Raw genomic sequence first — 18,413 nt, 5'->3', positions numbered from 1 at the left:
CTCATTTGAACAGTGCCTGACACTCAGTAATTAGCTATTATTTCTGTCATTGCCAATCATTCATAAATGCTGTGTTTTAGACTCAGTGGTCACCCTTTTGCCTCTATCTAGACTGTTTTCAGACACCTTTTTAACTGATTCATCCCTTCAAGTGTTTGGACTGTTCACACATGTATAAACTTTGTACATGACAGAAATTGAGCAGGGCTAGAGTATTTTACTAATGTTGGTTGCTAAGTTGGGTTGCTTCAAAACATTCCTCCCTGTAAGCACCCCTTTGAGTGTAGGCATGAAACTCTGCCTTAAAGAAACAGTTGAAATGCCTTGGCCAGAGTTACAGTGGTGGCTGACATAATTTCCTTACTTCTCATTCCTGTGTACAAATCATCTGACAAGTTCCTAAAAACTTTTTAAAGTCATGATTAATAAATCCAGAAATGTTGCTCATTTTCTTTTCTTCTTCTGCTCCTGTCTTTTTATGCATAACTTCCCAACTTCTACCCCAACATCAAAGCATCTGGTTTCTTAAATAAACAGGCCCTGTAGAGAGGCTGTGTTGTATATGCCGTCAGCTCTGAGAAGAATGTGCGTGTTTGTTTGTGGCACTGGCAGGCCTGAATCCAGGCTGACAGGACTGAATGTGCCTGTTGGAGACCTCAGGGAGCTGCTGCTTACAGCCTGTTGTTGAGGATCACCAGACCTTTTTAACACCCGGAAATCTGAAGGTCAGTCAGTGCCTTTAACTGCCCCAGAACTCCCTAACTGCCTCATTTGTTCTAGTACTTGGGCTTCTTCATCCTACCTTCTCCAGCACTGGCTTTTATGCTTTAATCTTCTCTCCCATTCATTTTTGGATCAAGGTATAGGAATTCTGGAGGCTATGCTTGGTTGAGCAGCGTGAACAAAATTCTCATGAAGAGTCCTCTCCCATGCAGTACCTTTGATCATTTTAACACCAAAAAGCATGTTAAAATGACATGAGTGCATCAGGGATTCCAGTAAGAACTGTCAGAAGATCCCTAACCCTAAATTTATCTGGGCACATGTTAGTCTTCATCTATGTTGAAAGTAGAATGCTAGCCAGGTATGACATGGCTCAAAGGGAACACAGCATGGCAATTAGGTAAGGTCTGCTGACTCACATATTTGGCTGCATGCATACTGATTTTTAATTAGACATATGACTTTATCTCTGCTGTAAAAATTTGGAAGAGAACTCACGTTCTGGTCAGATTCTAATACCTTGAATTTTTGTTTTTATTTTTCTGTAATAATGATAATAGGCTGTCTACCTTTTTGTGACTAGTTTCTTCTGCACTCTGCCCATTTTCTTTTCTTTTCTTTTTTTTTTTTTTTTTTTTTTTTTTTTTTTTTTTTTTTTGTCTTTTTCCTTTTCCCTTTTTATCGGTACTCATGACTGCCTGCTTACAAGGCAGGCGCTTATGCCGCTGAGCTAAATCTCCAGCCCCGACTCTGCCCATTTTCAATCAGCTCTTGTCGACAGACATCAGTCTCTTGTCTTTAGGTGGTGACTGCAGAAACAGTGCTTCCCAAATTTGTGCTAGTTGATCTGGTATCCTCATGTAGTCATGTCATATCAGGCAGTGCTTAGCATTCAGTTATGGGAGTCATAAAGAAAGAAGATTTTAGGGGCTGGGGATTTAGCTCAGCGGTATAAGTGCCTGCCTTGCAAGCAGGCAGTCAAGCGTTCGATCCCCGGTACCAATAAAAAAGAAAAAGACAAAAAAAAAGAAAGAAAGAAGATTTTTTTCCTGTTCTTCCTCTTCTTTTTACCTGTCCCTCAATTTCTGTCTTTACAAAAAGTAAACTACATTTTGAGGCTGGAGAAATGTCACATATGATGTTTTATATGGTTAGAAGCTAATGTTATGATGGAAAAAACATCAAATGTGATGTGTAATTAGCTATAGGAAGAGATACTGCATTTGTAATTTTATATAGTTTTCTGTTCCTTTTCTTTGCCTTTGTAAGTAGGTTTCAATTTCATCCTTCCGAAACTTGTTCTTCCTCTGTGATCTCATGATCTGGAAGTAGGCGGTTTCAGGAGTAATGGTGCTTGAGGAACAAGCTGAACAGTTTCAGCCAGCTGAAGGCAGCTTTTCTGTTTTTTAATGGTGATTACAGTCAAAATTGGGCTGGTAATATGTGCTTTGAGCTTGTTGGGTTGAAGGAATTGTTATGGCAGATCTTTGTATCTACGAAGATTACCAGATGAATATTGGACATTTGCATTTATTGAAAGATTGATGCTACTTTTCCTTCTCTACCCTCAACCAGGAAACCACAGTAAAAACAAAATCCTACTATTCGGAACCTTTGGTGTTCACTGAGAAAATTTTCTGTGAATGTGATTTATTTTCTGCTTTGTATTTAAATCTCTGGCCTTGAATTCCTCATCTACAACAGGAGACATTTTGGACTAGCTTTAAAATGTCTTTTAAAAATTCTATGATTCCTAAGGAAGAAGAGGAGCCCAGAGGTTGTGATTACAAATGTTTATATTATTGGTTGATTCTGTATTTAGAAGCAAACTGTGGTTGTTCAGCTTCCCAGTCAAACTTGAGTGCAGCATGGATTTCACATCTGGGGGTGATTTGTTACCATCTCCAGAGCTTGCTTCAGTGAAATAGAAGTTCTAAAAAGATAGGAGCATTTTTTATGTAACTATGAAAGGCATTTGTCTCTTACTATTTGGGTTATACTTTATTTATCCTTGTTGGCTAAAAACTCTAATGCTGCTAAATCTAACTTGGATAGTCCCAAAGCAAATACTATAGATTCTGGGTTTTTCCCCCCTTTTCCCAAAGTATTCTGTCAAAATTGGGGGCTCTTTTCCCTTCTTTCCCTTTCCTTTTCTTTTCTTTTTTTTCCTTTTTTCCTGGATATCTATGAACATAGATGGTCAGTTTAGTTTTTACTCACCTATAGAAACTTACATGTGATTAATGGGCTTGATTTATTTCATCAGAAGAAAATGTACATTTGTTCCTTTATGAATACTATTCCTCTTATGTTTGCTTTTGGTCAGGTTTTTGTTCTGTGTGTTCTAAAACAACAGTTTAATTCAAACATTGTATTTGTGCCATTTTGCAGAGCTGGTTCAGTAGTATAATCACATTGAGGGACCAAGAGAAACTGAACTAGAAAGAAAACTTTTAATTTTCTACTTCTCAGAAAAGATAGTTCAGATCAAATATTTGTATGGTATTTGCTATTTTTCATAAAGGATTTAAACCATAGATATGTTGTATACATTATTCAAAAGCCAGATCTCAATACCCAGTTTTGAGTCCTGGCTCTGCTGGGTCATTAGCTGTATGATCATGGGCAATCACCTCTTTGACCTTTATAGTTGTTTCTAAAACTAGAGAATTGAGCATAGAGGGTTGATTAGAAGGTCACGTGAGAAGTTTTATGATAGTATATTGTGAAATATAGACTATTATATAGATGTCAGTCATTGAAACACTGAACATATCACAGCAAACTCCTATAATTTCAGCACCCTGGGAAGCCTAAGAAAGATCAAAAGTTTGAGCTCAGCCTGGGCAATTTAGCAAGGCCCAGTCTCAAAATTAAATGAATAAAAAGGGTTGGCGGGGGGGGGGGGGGGGAGACAAGTAACTGAATGTGAATCCCCAGTGCTGCAAAAACAAATAAGCAAACAAATAAACACTTAGTTTCTCACTATGAACTGAGTGGAATCCAGGCCTGTGCGTAAACAAAGCTAAACACTGATACCACCTTAAGGATTTGTGTGTTTAGAGACTGTTTTCTGGGAGTTTGAAAGAAAAGAGGACTATTCCAGTGCAGTGGTCTAAAAGGCCTCCTTGACGAAGAGAGAATCGAGATCAAGATAATTCTTAGGAAGATCTGTGAAGGCATTGAGGTAGGAAGATCGAAGATATGCTCAGAGGCCAATAGACACTATTTTAGAAGAGTTATTTGATAAGAAATATGAGTGAAGTTTACTTGGAGACGTGTTGTATATAGGGAAGTTTTTTTTTAACTCTTTAAAGAAGTAGAAAGAGAGGGAACTGTGGAAGTGGGGAGTTAGATGATGTGGATGCTAAAAGTACTCTACCACATAGCGCTAGAACATGCACTAGGAAAAACACAAGTGGCAATAGGGAGCCCAGAAGAGCTGCCCTTTCAGAAGCTGGTCATTGCTCTGGGCTTAAGAATATGTCCATCAGAAGAGCAGAATAGAGGGCAGGATGAATTTGAAATGTCAGAGATTTTAAGGAACACTTCCAGACATTCTTGAAGGAAAATGTGAGCCAAGGGTTGAGAAACCTAGATACCTGTGAACAGAGCTCTCTTTTCTGCACACTTATGAACCCAGATAGGTTGAACACTGTCTACTTATCTGCTTAACAGATTTAGTCAAATTGTTAGGCTCTTTAGCTGGGCACATTCCTTACTTTTATTGATGAGGCTACATGACTTGCTTATGAGATAAGAGCTGGAAGTAGATCCCAATGGTAGTACTACATTTGGAAGTGTGTCATAGAGATGCTTAAATCAATGTATTTGCTCTAGGCAGACTATAGATCCCAGTTATAAATCATATAACTGTGAATTCTACTCTTCTCCTCAAGATCCTAGTACTCTCAACAGAATTCAGTTAGCTTTTCTAAATTGTTCCCCATCATGTATGATACAGCATTATCATGAAGCTTTGAAAAGAAAATATTTTGAAAACCTTGCAGAACCATGTGAGTATGACTTGTATAATTTCTTAATAAGCCCGTTGATCTGTTGCAGCATCCACAGGGCCCAGTTGTCAGCCAGATGATCCTGATAAATACAGCCGTTGAATTACCTACGTAGAAACATGTACATAAAAGGAGACAGATTGACACAAATGTATTTGGTTTTATCTCTTGGCAGGGTTGGGTGACAGGCCTGTGAGTGGGTGGCAAGAATGTGAGTGAGTCAAGACTGGCAGAAATGTTACATATGCTATGTGGTATTATTCTTTTTTAAAGTTTTGTGATCATATCAAAGTTTTAACTTGTTAATATGATTGTTCTGTGAACTAATGGGTTGAGAAAGGACAGCAGTATCTCAGGTATCAGATTCAAAGTTCACTGATGACTGTGGACAAATTAGTCACTGTAGCCAGCCTCAATTACAGACCAAGACCCTTTCCAAAAAAAATAAAAAAAATAAAAAATTAAGTATTTCTGAGCTTTAGTGTTTTCATCAATAAAGTGAGAGGAAGATCTAATACATGCCTCTTTGGGTCATTATGAAGACTTAAGAGTCTGCAAGATTTAGTGTATATACATCTTTTGTTGAGGGTTTCTTGTGATTACCTCTGCAGAGTTTCTGACTCCTTACTAGTTACAGCTTAAATATTCACTTATGTGCTTAAACTTTTTCGTAGCAGTAGTAGTCCTAGGTAAGTAATATGGGTATCCACAGAAACCAAATCTAGATAAAGATATATATACAGCTGACCTTCAATATCTTTGCCTCTCACTGTGCTGGAGAAAGTATAGTATTTAAGTGTGTCATTTGGTGGTGAATGGACATGAATTTGAAACTTTGCTGTGCCACTTACCAGCTGTGTGGCTTGAATTCTCTGGGCTGCCTTCTTTATTTAACAAGTAGCAGTGATGCCCTAATACAGAATACTAATTTAATAAATGCTCACTAAAGGTTGATACTATTATTATTCTTTAATTCAACAATGGTTTATTGAGCCGCTCAGATGTGTTAAGGTACTGTATTGGGCCTTTGGTCTTGGGAACTAGTATGGAGCACAACCTCTGCCTTTGTGGAACTTTATGAAGCAATAGAGAAAATAGATATTAAATAATATTTAATTATAAATGTGATAAGCACAAACAAGAAAGAAGTAACCACTGGAGAAAAATTGACAGAGGTCTTTTTGTTGGGGCATTAGGAGAAACTTGCTAAGAAGTTATTTAAACTGATACTTGAAGATGAATAGAATTTTGCCAGGGAGGGAGGAATAGAATTTTGCCAGGGAGGAGTATCTCAAGCAGAGAGAACAGCATGTTCATAAGGCCCAGGTCTAGAAAAAGCTTGGCATAGTCAAAGATCTGGAAGAAAGCCAGTGTGGTTGTAGAGGGAATGAGTCCCCACACCCAGTGGGTGAGCTTTATGATTCTAACAGCCCATTCTGCTGGCAATGGGAACATATCTTTTCCTCATTTTCTTTTCTTTAAAATGAGACTAAAAAGTCTGGTGCTAGGAGAGGAGAAAATAACACAGTGGTGATCAGCAACAAAACTCAACCTCTGTAAGATCCAGAATCCAGATATATTGGAAAATAATTTGGTAAAGAAAAAAATTGGAATTAAGAAGGAGCTGACAGGAAAATTAATTGGAAGCTACACAGAAGTTGGAGAGATGGACCACAATGAAGAGAAAAGAACACAATGATCTGGACTCTGTCCCTGTCTCGTGGCTCACAGTGAGGGGAAACTGGCTCCCCAGAAGCTAGGTTAGCCCCCAGGACTAGGCAATCCCGGGGGAATGGAGACGGTAGAGCCCACTGCAGTTGTGCCATGTAAAAGCAGTGCGGGGTTTTGCACCTGAGGAGCTCCTTCTATATAGCAGGCAGCATCCAGAGAAGGATTCCAGCAGAAGATGCCTGCATATTGCCAAAGAATGTTTAATCAGATGCCCTTTGGAGAAGGGGTAGATTATTTAAATTGGGATTCAAAACAACTGAAAAACAACTTCACTTCCAGGCTCCCAGGCCATCTCATAATGGCTCGATGAAAGACAGCCATGGGAGATGGCTGGAACAGGAAACAGACTAGAAAGAGATCTCCTGAGAAGTTTAAGGTCAGGCCAGGAAAGACACCTGGCCCTTTCCCCACACTGAGAAGGCCCATCTGAATGGTGCTCAGAAACAGCTGGACTTGAAAGTACCCAAATTAGGTATTTCAGCCCCTGCCCTGCTGCCTACATCCAGCACAGATCTGAGGTTCCAATGCCTTCCCTACCTATAAACTAGAGCAAGGACACCATCAGCATGGACAGTGCCAGAGCCTGGGGTAAACAGAAGACCCTTTGGAATGGGCAGAACACCTCACAAACCCGCAGTCTGTGGAGAAAACCATGGCCTGCTGAATGCCACAATGTAGTTTCCTGGAAGGAAACTACATGTTCAAAAAGAAACTTTTTTCTGGTATTAGGCTTACCTCCTCCACCCCATCACTGGTTTATTGGGGTTTGTTGAATTTTCCTTTCTCCTTTTTTTTTCTTCTTCTTCTTTTTTTTACTCCTTTTTGCTCTTTTAATTTTTCTGTTTTTTATACTTCATATTATTTCTTTTTTGTTCTCTTTTATGTTCTATTTCTCACTGGTTGTTTACCTGCTTCCCTCATCTAACTCTATAAATATCCTTCTCAGTAGAATTTTTTATCTCATCTCTTTTCTCCTCCTTATCTCTCATTGTTTAATTTTTCAAACTTTTTATCTTGTATTTTACCAGTCTCTACCCCTGTACCTGTAACAGTGTAACCATTAAGCATTATTAGTCATTAGGTAGGTAGTTATGTTACTGCTCCTGAATTCTTTTCCATCACTAGTGGAGATATAATTATCCATGTAATATATATTTGCTATATGTCAGTATTTGGTTTGTCCTACTGTTCATACTATAATTTTAAATTTATTTTCTAAGATTAAAGGTGGTACATTGTTGGTTCTTATGGTATTTCAATATCCAGTTTGTCTTGGATAATATCAGTGTTGCTGACTTATTTGATATCACCAAGGTCACATAGTTGTTGCTGGTAATAGGTTTTTTTCTGTGTGCCATACCTGGATTACCTTGGTGACATTAACAATACTGTGGTCCATTCCTGGAGAATTGAGTGCTCAGCCAAGAATACAACATCTCTCCCCTCCCAAAGTAACAGAGATAGTCAGATCTTGGGACAGAGGAAAAAAAAAAAAACCTTAGTCAGTCTTGCCCAAAATCCAAACTAAAGAGATTTCCATGCTAGCTATGAAGTATTTCCATTTTAAGTAACTACAAACCTAAGCATAAAACAAAACAAAAACCAATACAAACATGAGAAGACAAGGCAACAAATTTGTTAGGACCACAAATTATAGGTGGATGTGCCCTTGCCTGGTGGGCCAGTTCTGGGATGTGAGAATCTAGCTTCCTCTCAGTCAATGAGAAGATAAAGAGCAGGATAGTCTGCTGAGGACAGTACAAGGAGACTAGTACCCACGTGTGGGTATAAATCTTAACTGTTTTCTTTATGATGTTAAACTTGCCCATTCAACCACTGCTTCTATGCTGTTCCAGGAAAAGCACCATAGGCCTCCTCCTGACAGACTAAATAAAATGTAGCTAGCTGGAAATACTAGGCCTTTTGTCCCCCAGTGCAATCGGTCGTCCCAGTTCCCTGCCACACCCTCTGTTTTGTCTCTTGCTCCTTCTTTTCTTTCCTACCATGTGCCGTAAAATCTGGTAGGAGACTGGGGATAAACAGCAGGTATACTAGAAAACTGGCACTGTGAAAAGGGTCACTAACACAAACTGCCTTCCAAAACTCCCAGCTCCCCCACAGCTGATCATGGGAGAAGTCATGGAGAGGGAGGAAAGCAAAAGCCACATAGCCAGCTTACTCCAAAGCATAAGAAAGGAGATTTAAAAACAGATCATTAAAACACCAATCTTCTCTGTGCTTCATGTACTCACAGAATACAACTAATCAAGCAATAGATGTAATAAAACAATCACAGAGCTTATAGAAGACACTAATAAAAAACTACCTAAACTAAACAATAGAATACAAAGCATGAATGACCAATGCAACAGAGACCCTGCAAAGGTGGCAAACAAGTCTAAAAGGTTAATTATGGACACTGGGCAGCAGAAGTGTCCAATATGAGGACAGACTATCAGGATTAGAAGATAGGAATGCTTTCAAAAACCAGTTACACCCAGTGTGGTAGTGCACACCTATAATCCCAGCACTCAGGAGGTTGAGGCAGAAGGATTGCTATGAGTTTGAGGCCACCCTGAACTGCATAGTGAGACCCTGTCTCAAAAAGACAAAACAAAAAAAACAGCAATACCTTAAAAACAAGAAAACAATATGAAAAATGGATCCAAGAGCTGCTTAGATGATGCAAAGAAGACTAATTGGAAAAGTGAAAATCTGAAAACAGCATAGGGGATTAAAAAACCTATTTACAGATATGGCAGAAAACTTTCAAAATATAGGAAAAGAATTATGCAAATAAATGAGGCATATAGAAATCCAAATAGCCACAATCAAAAGATAACCTGTCAACATCACATTATATTCAAAATCCCAGAAGTCCATTGGAGGCACAGAATCATAACAAGTGTTAGAGAAAAGCAGCAAATCACTTATAAAGGTAAATGTATCAGAATTATAGTACACACAATCTTTAAAGGCCTGGAGAGCTTGGAGTGAAGTGTTTCAAGCTCTAAAAGAGAACAATTTCCATATAGACTTACGTATACTACTGATACAGGGAAAATGAAATTCCTGACCTACAAGATGTCTGGTATGAGTTCATGTTCTTTAAAATTGAATGAATTTTAGGAACAGTGGAGGTTAGGAGCAGAAATATTGATTGAGAGAAACAAACTTTCTGTCTGAGAGAGAAACAAAAGGGGTCTTGAGTGAGTTGCCAAAGACTTTGTATTTTCTAGGGATTTTTATATTCTAAAACTATGAGGTGAGGCGGGTCTAAAGTGGGGAAAACTGGGAACTCACAAGGCAGATGGGCAGGAGGTGGGACAGGGCTATGGTCAACCAGTAAGTTTAATTGTCCAGGTAAAACAGATCAAATCAGGGACAAATGAGGAAGCAAGTCACAAAGCAAGTTAGTATTCTTTACCCATCACTGACTCTTGCTATAAGAGGTTGGGATAGTGACTCCTGGCTTCTCAAGGTGATTTGTACCTAACCCCTAAATTTTATACTTAATAAATTATTCTTAAGGGTGTGGTTGCATTTGTTTTGCTTTCTGTCTTGAGATCTGGCCTACTACAAGAGGTGTGTGTCTCCTCCAAGGTCACATTTGGCCCTCTGTGCAGGCTTCCTTGCAGGCCTAGCCCTGTCTTACTGCCTATGATATTTCTAACTAGCTCAGCTGCCTATAACACTATAAAACTTTCAAAATTGATGGAGTTGTGGGCCAGGGATATAATAGCTCAGTGGCATAGCGCCTGCCTAGCAAGTGTGAAGTTGTGAGTTCAGTCCCTGGTCCCCACACCCCAAAAAAGATGGAGTAATGAAGTTTTTTCCATAACAAAGAGAACACCTCAAGAAATTCATGATCAGGGGCTGGGGATTTAGCTCAGTGGCATAAACGCCTGCCTTGCAAGCAGGCAGTCGTGAGTTCGATCCTGGTACCGATAAAAATGAAAAAGACAAAAAAAAATTTAAAAAAAAGAAATTCATGATCACCAAACCAGCGCTTCAGGAAATTGTCAAGGATGACCAAGCATACTCCAGAATCCAGTAGAAATAATTGAGCATGTAGGATGAGTTAAATAGAAGGGAAGGAAAGAAAAAGAAAAGATCAACAATAACAAAATAATGTAGTGATATGAATAAATCAGTGCCTATCAGTGATAACTTTCATTGTGAATGGTCTCAATTCGCTGATGGAAAGACACAAATTGGCAGACTGGGTCAAGAAACAAAGCCCAGTGATGTGCAGTGTATAAGAAACATTTAATTCAAAAAGAAATACATAGACTAAAAATCAAAGAATAGAAAATGACATTCCACACACTGGGAATCCTAAAAAAGCAGCAATAGCTATCCTACTTTCAGACAAAGTAGATTTCAAGCCAAAACTAATCAGAACAGGCGAAGGAGGTCACTGCACACTGATTGAGATATTCAACAGAAAGAGAAAACAGTTATGAACATATATGTACCTAATATTGATGTGTCCAACATCAGTCACTTACAGTGAATCAAAGAGCTGACTCTATGGAAAAATAAAAAAGATGAAACCCAGAAAGAATTAATAAGACAGAGAGACCAGAGAGAAATGAGCAAAAGCATTTATTGGAGAGAGAAAGCAGAAAGCTCCCTATCCGACCTGAGTAGACTGTCATGGGAACTGTGTCTCAGGGCTTTTATACAGAAAATGACAACATCTCAGACTACTATGGTCCAAGTCGAGGTCCACCTATGCGGTTACTAGCAGAAAAATTTAACCAGAAATGGGCCTGTAGGAACCTGGGTTAAGCATAGTTTTATAAGCACCATTAATTGTAAATTTTCTAAAATTAGCGGAACAAAGGCACTCTTTAGAGGGATATGAATACAGGCTTGGTGGTATTGGTTACCTATCATTTGCTTTTATCTCATTCTTGGACAGGAAGATCCCACTGGTTTAACATAAGACCCTTGCTTATCAGACCACCAGAACCCAGGCCTTGGCCATAGGATCCCCATTTTGGGGCCTGTCCTTTTGTTAGCCATTGGTCCCAGAATTCATCTTATCTTCTCCTTCCCTGAGTCACCTTGACTCCCTCAGGGTTGGCTTTCCCTGGCTGTTTGTCCTGCCTTCTAGAATATTTCATTCCCTTCATGTCTCAAGTTCACTCTGGAAAGTCTTTTCACCCTTCCACAGGACCTGCTTGTGTGCAGCACCTTCCAGCACATACCCCATGATTCACCGGAACTGATTGTCTAAGCCACTGTTGTATGCCTCCTCCCAGGGAAACAACACCTAATCCGAATTCATACATTGGCAGAGGGCTCACGGTCTATCTTTTCCAGGTCCATCTACCATTTTCTTTATATGAATGACTGAAGCTGAACCAAGAAGACAGAAAAACTCCAGATAATACAATGTTAAATAATACACTTGAAGAAGTACTTAAAAAGAAAAAACAACCAAGTAAGGAAAGTTCAGTTGATTCACTGCCAAATTCTATAAGAATTTTAGGGATGCTCCAACATCAGTACTCTTCAAACTCTTTAATGAAATCAAGAGGGAAGGAGTACTCTCAGAGTCATTCCTAGAAGGTAGCATTACTCTTGAGTCCAAAACCAGACAAGGATTCAACCAACAGAGAAAACTACAAACAGGCAAATCTATTTAGTGAACATTGATGCAAAAATCCTCTACAATATACTGGCAAATAGTGCAACAAATTATCAAAAGTATCATACATCATGACTTAGTAACATTCATCCCAGGGATGCAGGGGTGATCCACCATATGTAAATCACAGAAACAAGGTCAAAAGTCCTGTGATCGTCTCAGCAAAAAGAGGCTTTGACAAAATCCAACGATCTTTCATAATAAATACCCTAAAGAAAATCAATGTAAAAGAACGTTATCTCAAGCTAATGAAAGCCCTTTATACAAACCAATGGCCAACATCATACTAAATAGGGAAAATCTGAAATCTTTCCCTCTAAAATCAGGAATAAGATGATGATGTTGACTATCACCACTCATGTTCAATATAGTTCCTGGAACATTATCAGGAAGTTTTAAAAAATTATTTTTGAGAAAGGGTTTTACTATGTAGTTCAGACTGGCCTTCAACTTGCCATGCAGCCTGATCACCTCAAACTCAACAATTCTGCCTCAGCCTCCCGAGTGTTAAAATTACAGTATGTGCCACTATACCAGCAGGAAGAAGTTAAATTACTATTATGTAGAGATGACATGATCTTCTACATAGGAATACCAAAAACTTTTACCAAAAGACTTCTAGAATTGATAACCAATTTTATTAGTTGTAGCAGGATACAATGTCAACACACAAAAGTCAGTAGTGTTTATGTACACCAATACTAAATTTAAGAAATAATTTAGGGAAACAATACAACAGATACCATCAAGAAAACAATACCATCAAGAAAAACACTTAGGAATTAAACAAGTGAAAGACCTCTATATCAAAAACTGTAGTACTTTGAAAAAGGAGATTTTTTGAGAACAGAAAATGGAAAGATGTCCTCTGTTCCTGGATAAAAGTAATATAATCAAAATAGCCATGTTTCAAAAACTGATCAATGGATTTAGCACAGACACACTCAGAATACCAATAGCATTCCTCACAGAACTTGAGAAAACACTCATATTCATATGAAACCAAGAGAGACCTAGAATAGCAAGCAATCCTGGGTAACAGCAGGAGCAAGGCAGGAGGCATCACAATCCTAGACTTCAAAAGATACTACAAACCTACAGTAATAAAAATGAATGGTATTGGAGCAAAAAAGCACACATGTGAATTAGTGGAACAGAGAGAGGGGAAGGAGATTAAAAGAAAAACAAAACATGTACATGTAACAGCTCCTCATAAAGAAAGGTTATGTATTAGAAACATGGACCAACGGAAAAAAGTCAAATGGTAAAAGTTTTGAAATTTAGCTCATTTATGGAACAATTATAGATTGTTTTATAGAAACATGAAAATGAATATTATAGAAAATGAATATTTCAAAAACTAAGCCTGCCCCTTTAAATGCCACATATTTTTGTTGCTGTTATATTTTAATGGAAATCTTTCTAAAACATTTTTCTTGTTAGTCTACAGTGTGACCATGTATCAAAAAGAGATTAAGTTATACTGCTTCATTACTCACATTATATTTATATGGTATGACATACAGTGCCCACAGTACTGTTCAGATACAAGGAGCTATCTTCTTCCATTTCCAGTGACCCATATTTATAAGCTTACTGTCAGTGTCTGCTTGTTTAAGTTTACTCTCTTGTTCTCCAGAAGCAATGTTCTCTTTGCAAGATCCAGTTCATCCTTGTTCTTGTCTGTCTCTAGAAACACCATTCACCAAATTTGATTTGTTTCTTCCATGAGTTAAAAAGATTTTTAATATTTGGTAACTGTAACAGATTTAGTAAGTTGAACTAGATTGATGGTGTGGAGATTTTTCATTGAGGTTGAAAGCATAGATTTTTTGATGCTTGAATAGAGCTGCATCAGAAGTCTCTGTTGCTTCCTTTCAGTTAGTGTCTGGGTTGTTATGTTTAGATAATGAGAGTTGCTGTTGTAAAATGGGTCCTGTGGAACAGGGAGCTGATTTATCATTCTTTATAAACACATAGCAGTCGAAAAGCAAACTGAGTGGGTAAATTATTAATGATCAGAATTTTAATGCTCAGAGGGACTAGAAAGGTCATTGCAGATCCACCTGCCCTGATGATCTTAGATTGCACTGTCCATGTTCACATAGCTTCTGGCAAAGTTGGAAGTAAAATCAAGGATGACTGATTATTAGTCACTGTTCTTTTCTGTATCACCCTGCTTCTCAGAAAACTGAATAACTGAGTAGATTTTAAAAACCTGTACTTTTTTATGTTTAGCTTTTTCATTTCTAAAAATAAGTCTTCATAAAACTGGAACATTTGTGATCTTATTTTTGGCTCATGTTTTGTGATCCTTGCAATGCCTTGAGCAGAACTGTATTCTGTAAAAATTCTTTTCCTGCCTGCAAAAGCATCCCCCTAGTTGTGTTCCAGACCTTGCTTGCACTTCATTTTTAGGAAACTTAATCCTAGTTCCCAGTCCTATAAGGGTCACCAGTGTCTTACCTTACATGCTATTTAATTTGATTCTTATTATTTCCATGACTGAAAGAGTATAATTCACTTTTACTCCTGAGAAAATATATTCTCAAAAGATAAAATGTGTTGTGCTTATTTTCTCAGTCAGTTAGTAGACAAGCTAACTGCTTTTATGAGGTCCCCCTTCCCATTATAGGCTGTTTCCTCTACATTAAATGTGTAGCATGTTTAACCTTAATGTGTAGACTTCTACAGAGGAAAAGACTGTTTACACAGTGTGGGCTCCATGAGCTCTGAGCATCTGTTAACACTGCTGTTTCCTCCTGCCCTCTAGATAGGGTCCTGCTTGTGATAGGTGCACAGGCTTACATACAGTCAGCCCTTTGCAGTTGCAGATTCTACAGCCACAGATTCAATCCATTGTTGAACCAAAAATACTTCGGAAAAATTTGCATCTGTACTGAATATGTACAAACTTTTATTTTGTCATACTCCAAACAACACAGTACAACTATTTAAATAGCATTTATGTTGTATTGGATATTATAAGTAATTTAGAGATGATTTAAAGTACACAGGATTACATGTGTAGATATGGCTCAAACATTATGCCATTTGACACAGGGGACTTGAGCATTGTGGATTGTGGTATGGGGAAGGGAGCAGGAACCAATCCCCCACGGATATAAAAGGAAGACTATTTGTTGAAAGAAGGAATGCTTGTGCCGTGCCATCTTTGCACTCTTTACTTGTTAAAGAGGCTGCTCCTGATGGTGAGATTACAGGGCTGTCTGCAGGTGTCTCCTTTCCTGCCACAAGAAACTGTCTCTGCTCTGTGTGCCTGCATTGGTTCAGAATCATATTTTATTTTTAATCAAATGTATAACTAAAGAAAGGCACAAGTTTCTCTTGACTGACTTATTCCCCAAGCTACAGGGACTTGAGACCAACTGAGTTTCTAACCTTATGATAACAGTAATTAAAATTCCAATTTAATTAGATGTGAAAATGAAGTTTATTTCTGTGCTGAACATTATGTTTTGAGGCTTTCTTCATTTCTGAACAGAATGAGTTATCTAGAAAAGAGTAGGTCTGGATAATCGTTAATTAAAAGAGTCAAGTATGTAGGCCTCATGTAGTAAGGTGACAGGCAAACTAGGCATAGTGGTACAAACCTGTAATCCTAGTAATTAGGGGGTTGAAGCAGAAGGATCACCTCAGGTTCAGGTCAACCTAAGCTACATAGTGAGACCCTGTCTCAACAACCTAGAAACATCAGCAACAACAAACGATGGCACAGTGGTAAGAGGTAGCAGAATTCAGCTTCCTTAAGTTCTTGAGTCTAGACACTGGAAAATAACAACTTGGGAAAGAAAGAAATAAATCTCTGGGAATTAGGAAGGAACTGACAGGAAAATTAAAAGCTACAGAGAAGCTCGAGAGATGGGCCACAATGCAGAGAAGGGAATGAAAATCTGAACTGTCTACCTGGCTCCTGCTTGTAGCTCATGGGGAGGGGACCTGGCTCTGCAGAAGCAAGGTGAGTACTGGGGACTCCAGGGACACACAGTGTTGGTTGACTGGGTTGGCAGTGCAGGCTCTATGGGGCAGATCCCGCAGTTGTGATCTGCAGGGATAGCACAGGGTTTGACTCCCAAAAGACTCCCTCAACATGGCAGGCAACAGGCAGACAGGGATCTAAGCACAAGGGTTTGTCGTATTGCCAGAGAGTCCTTGTTCTGGCACCATTTCAGGAAGAGTTGGTTGAATTGGGGACTCAGAACAGCTGGGGAACTGCTTCACTTCAGGGATTCCAGTGTTATCTTCTTACAGTAACTAGATACAAGAGTGGGTGAGAGACAGCTTCCTACAGGGCCAGGATGGACACAAGCCGTACGCCCACGGTAGGAGGCCAGGCCTAGTTGAGTTGGGCTGGGTCCAGAGAACAGACATTGAGTACTTAATTAAGTACTTACTGATCCAGCATGGATCTAGGGTCTGATTCCTTTCTTTACCTGCCAGTACAAGCAAAGACAATCTCTGCTTGAATATTGCCACAGCCTGTGATAATGGAGGCTTCTGGACTAGTAAGGGCACCTTTAAACCCATAGACTATAAGGTTAGGTAGAAAAACTGTGGATCCCAAAAGAAAACCACTCATTCAAAAATAAAGAAAACATTTTATTCTGCTTTTGGAGTCTTTATTTCCGTTTCCTCTTTCTTCTTCACTTTTTACTGGGGAATTTTCTTTTTTCATACTTCCTTAGTTTTTGCTTTATTTCATTTGTCTATTTTTTCTTTCTTTTTACCTCTCAATTTAAATTTTTTAAATTTTTATTCCCCATATTCTTATTCTTAATCCTTTTTTCCTTTTATCTTCTATTTCTCATTTTTTCCCTGATACTTTTATCTAATTCTGTAAATATACTTCTACTACTCAACAGGATCCTTTGTCTCATTTCTCTCTCCTTCTCATTAAGTTGCTTAACTTAAAACGTTTTTCCTTTGCATTCTCCCATTCCCAGCTTCTTGCATCTTTAATAATATAACCATGAAGCTTCATTAATTTTTAGATAGTTATCTACATTATTACTATTGAATTTGTTTCTATCATTTTTAAAAGTATGGCTGTTATATTTAGTGCATATTTGCTATACATCAATATTTGGGTTGTCTTAAGTTTACAATTCTGGGTTTCTTTTCTATGGTCAAGTATATTATTGGTTTTCTGGTATGTCAGTATCCTGTTTGTCTTGGATGATTTACTATTGTGGACTTACTTGATGTTGCCAGAGTTGCACAGCTGTTGCTATTAATGGATTAATAAATGTGACCAATACCTAGGTTACATTTAAGACATTTATAACACTGAGGTCTACTCCTGGAGAACTGGATGCAGGGCCAATTGCATTGCAACCTTCCCTTCCAAATTAACAGAGGTAGTCAAATATTGGAGCAGAAGCAAAGGATTATAGTTAGTCAAGCCCAGAGTATGTCACTGAAAAGCAAACTAGCGGACTCTCCATATAATCTACAAAGTCTTCTGACTACTAGTTCCTGGCTAGCTCCTGCAAACCTAAGTATAAAGATGCACACATGTGCCCACATACACCTAACAGAAACATGAGAAGACAAAGTAATAAACTGCCTCTCAAAATTCCCAACTCTCCCCAAGCTAATGCTAGGGGAGTTAAGGGGGATGAAAACAAAAGTGATACCCCAAAGTTACTCAAAAAGATAACAGATGAGATTAAAAAACTGGCCAGTGAGTAAGTGGTCAGTAAGATCAAAGAAGATATAACTAAAGAGATAATGGAAGTATTAAAATGAGCAGGATCGTACAAAGGACCCAAATAAAAAGCTAACTGACTAAGTAATTCAAACCATGAATGACCCATTTAGCAATAATTGGAATTCATGCAAAAGTTCTAAACAGAAATCCAGAAGGTTAAAAATTATATCAAGATGTTGGAACTTGGGGGCTGAGTAAGAAAGCAACAAGCCTTCCTTCCTAGTTAAGTGGCAGCAGCGCAAGTGAGCAGCCGGTGTACCAGGAAGAAAACAAGTCAGAGTCTCCCAGATCCAGTCATGTTGGAATTTTGGGGGAGCTGAGCAAGAAGCCAATGAGCCAGCCTTCCTGGCAAGCGGCGGCAGCATGAGCACTCGAGGGAGAGAACAAGTCAGGGCCTCCTGTGAGCCTACCTGGACAGGCCCAGAATCAATCATCCCATCCCCGCCCCCACCATTAGCAACTAGATGGTGTGGAGGACAGCCAGAGTTGATAGCAATTAAGGCACATACAGCAGCTAACTGCTTGTATTGTTAGGTTGATTATGTGCAGGGCT

The 18,413-nt window shown here is 38.6% G+C and overlaps 1 protein-coding gene across 5 annotated transcripts in view; it reads left to right on the top strand.

Annotated features, from left to right (window-relative positions):
• The window catches only part of Sort1 (sortilin 1), a 98,198-nt gene that overhangs the window by 3,834 nt on the left and 75,951 nt on the right, over positions 1 to 18,413 (top strand). The window contains exon 1 of one of the 5 annotated variants that reach the window (XM_063255531.1): positions 619 to 725. The exons of the other annotated variants lie outside the window; for them this stretch is intronic. Coding sequence (XP_063111601.1) covers positions 639 to 725 — 87 coding nt within the window. The 5' untranslated portion in view covers positions 619 to 638. Of the gene's footprint in view, positions 1 to 618; positions 726 to 18,413 lie in introns of those variants that run through there. 5 annotated transcript variants of the gene reach the window in all.

The sequence above is a fragment of the Cavia porcellus genome, unplaced genomic scaffold, assembly GCF_034190915.1.
Source record: "Cavia porcellus strain 051 isolate PalLab524CR breed Dunkin Hartley unplaced genomic scaffold, mCavPor4.1 scaffold_1, whole genome shotgun sequence".
NCBI classification, from domain to species: Eukaryota; Metazoa; Chordata; class Mammalia; order Rodentia; family Caviidae; genus Cavia; species Cavia porcellus.
Note: the sequence above shows the minus strand (reverse complement) of the source record. Positions and strands in the feature narration are given on the sequence as shown.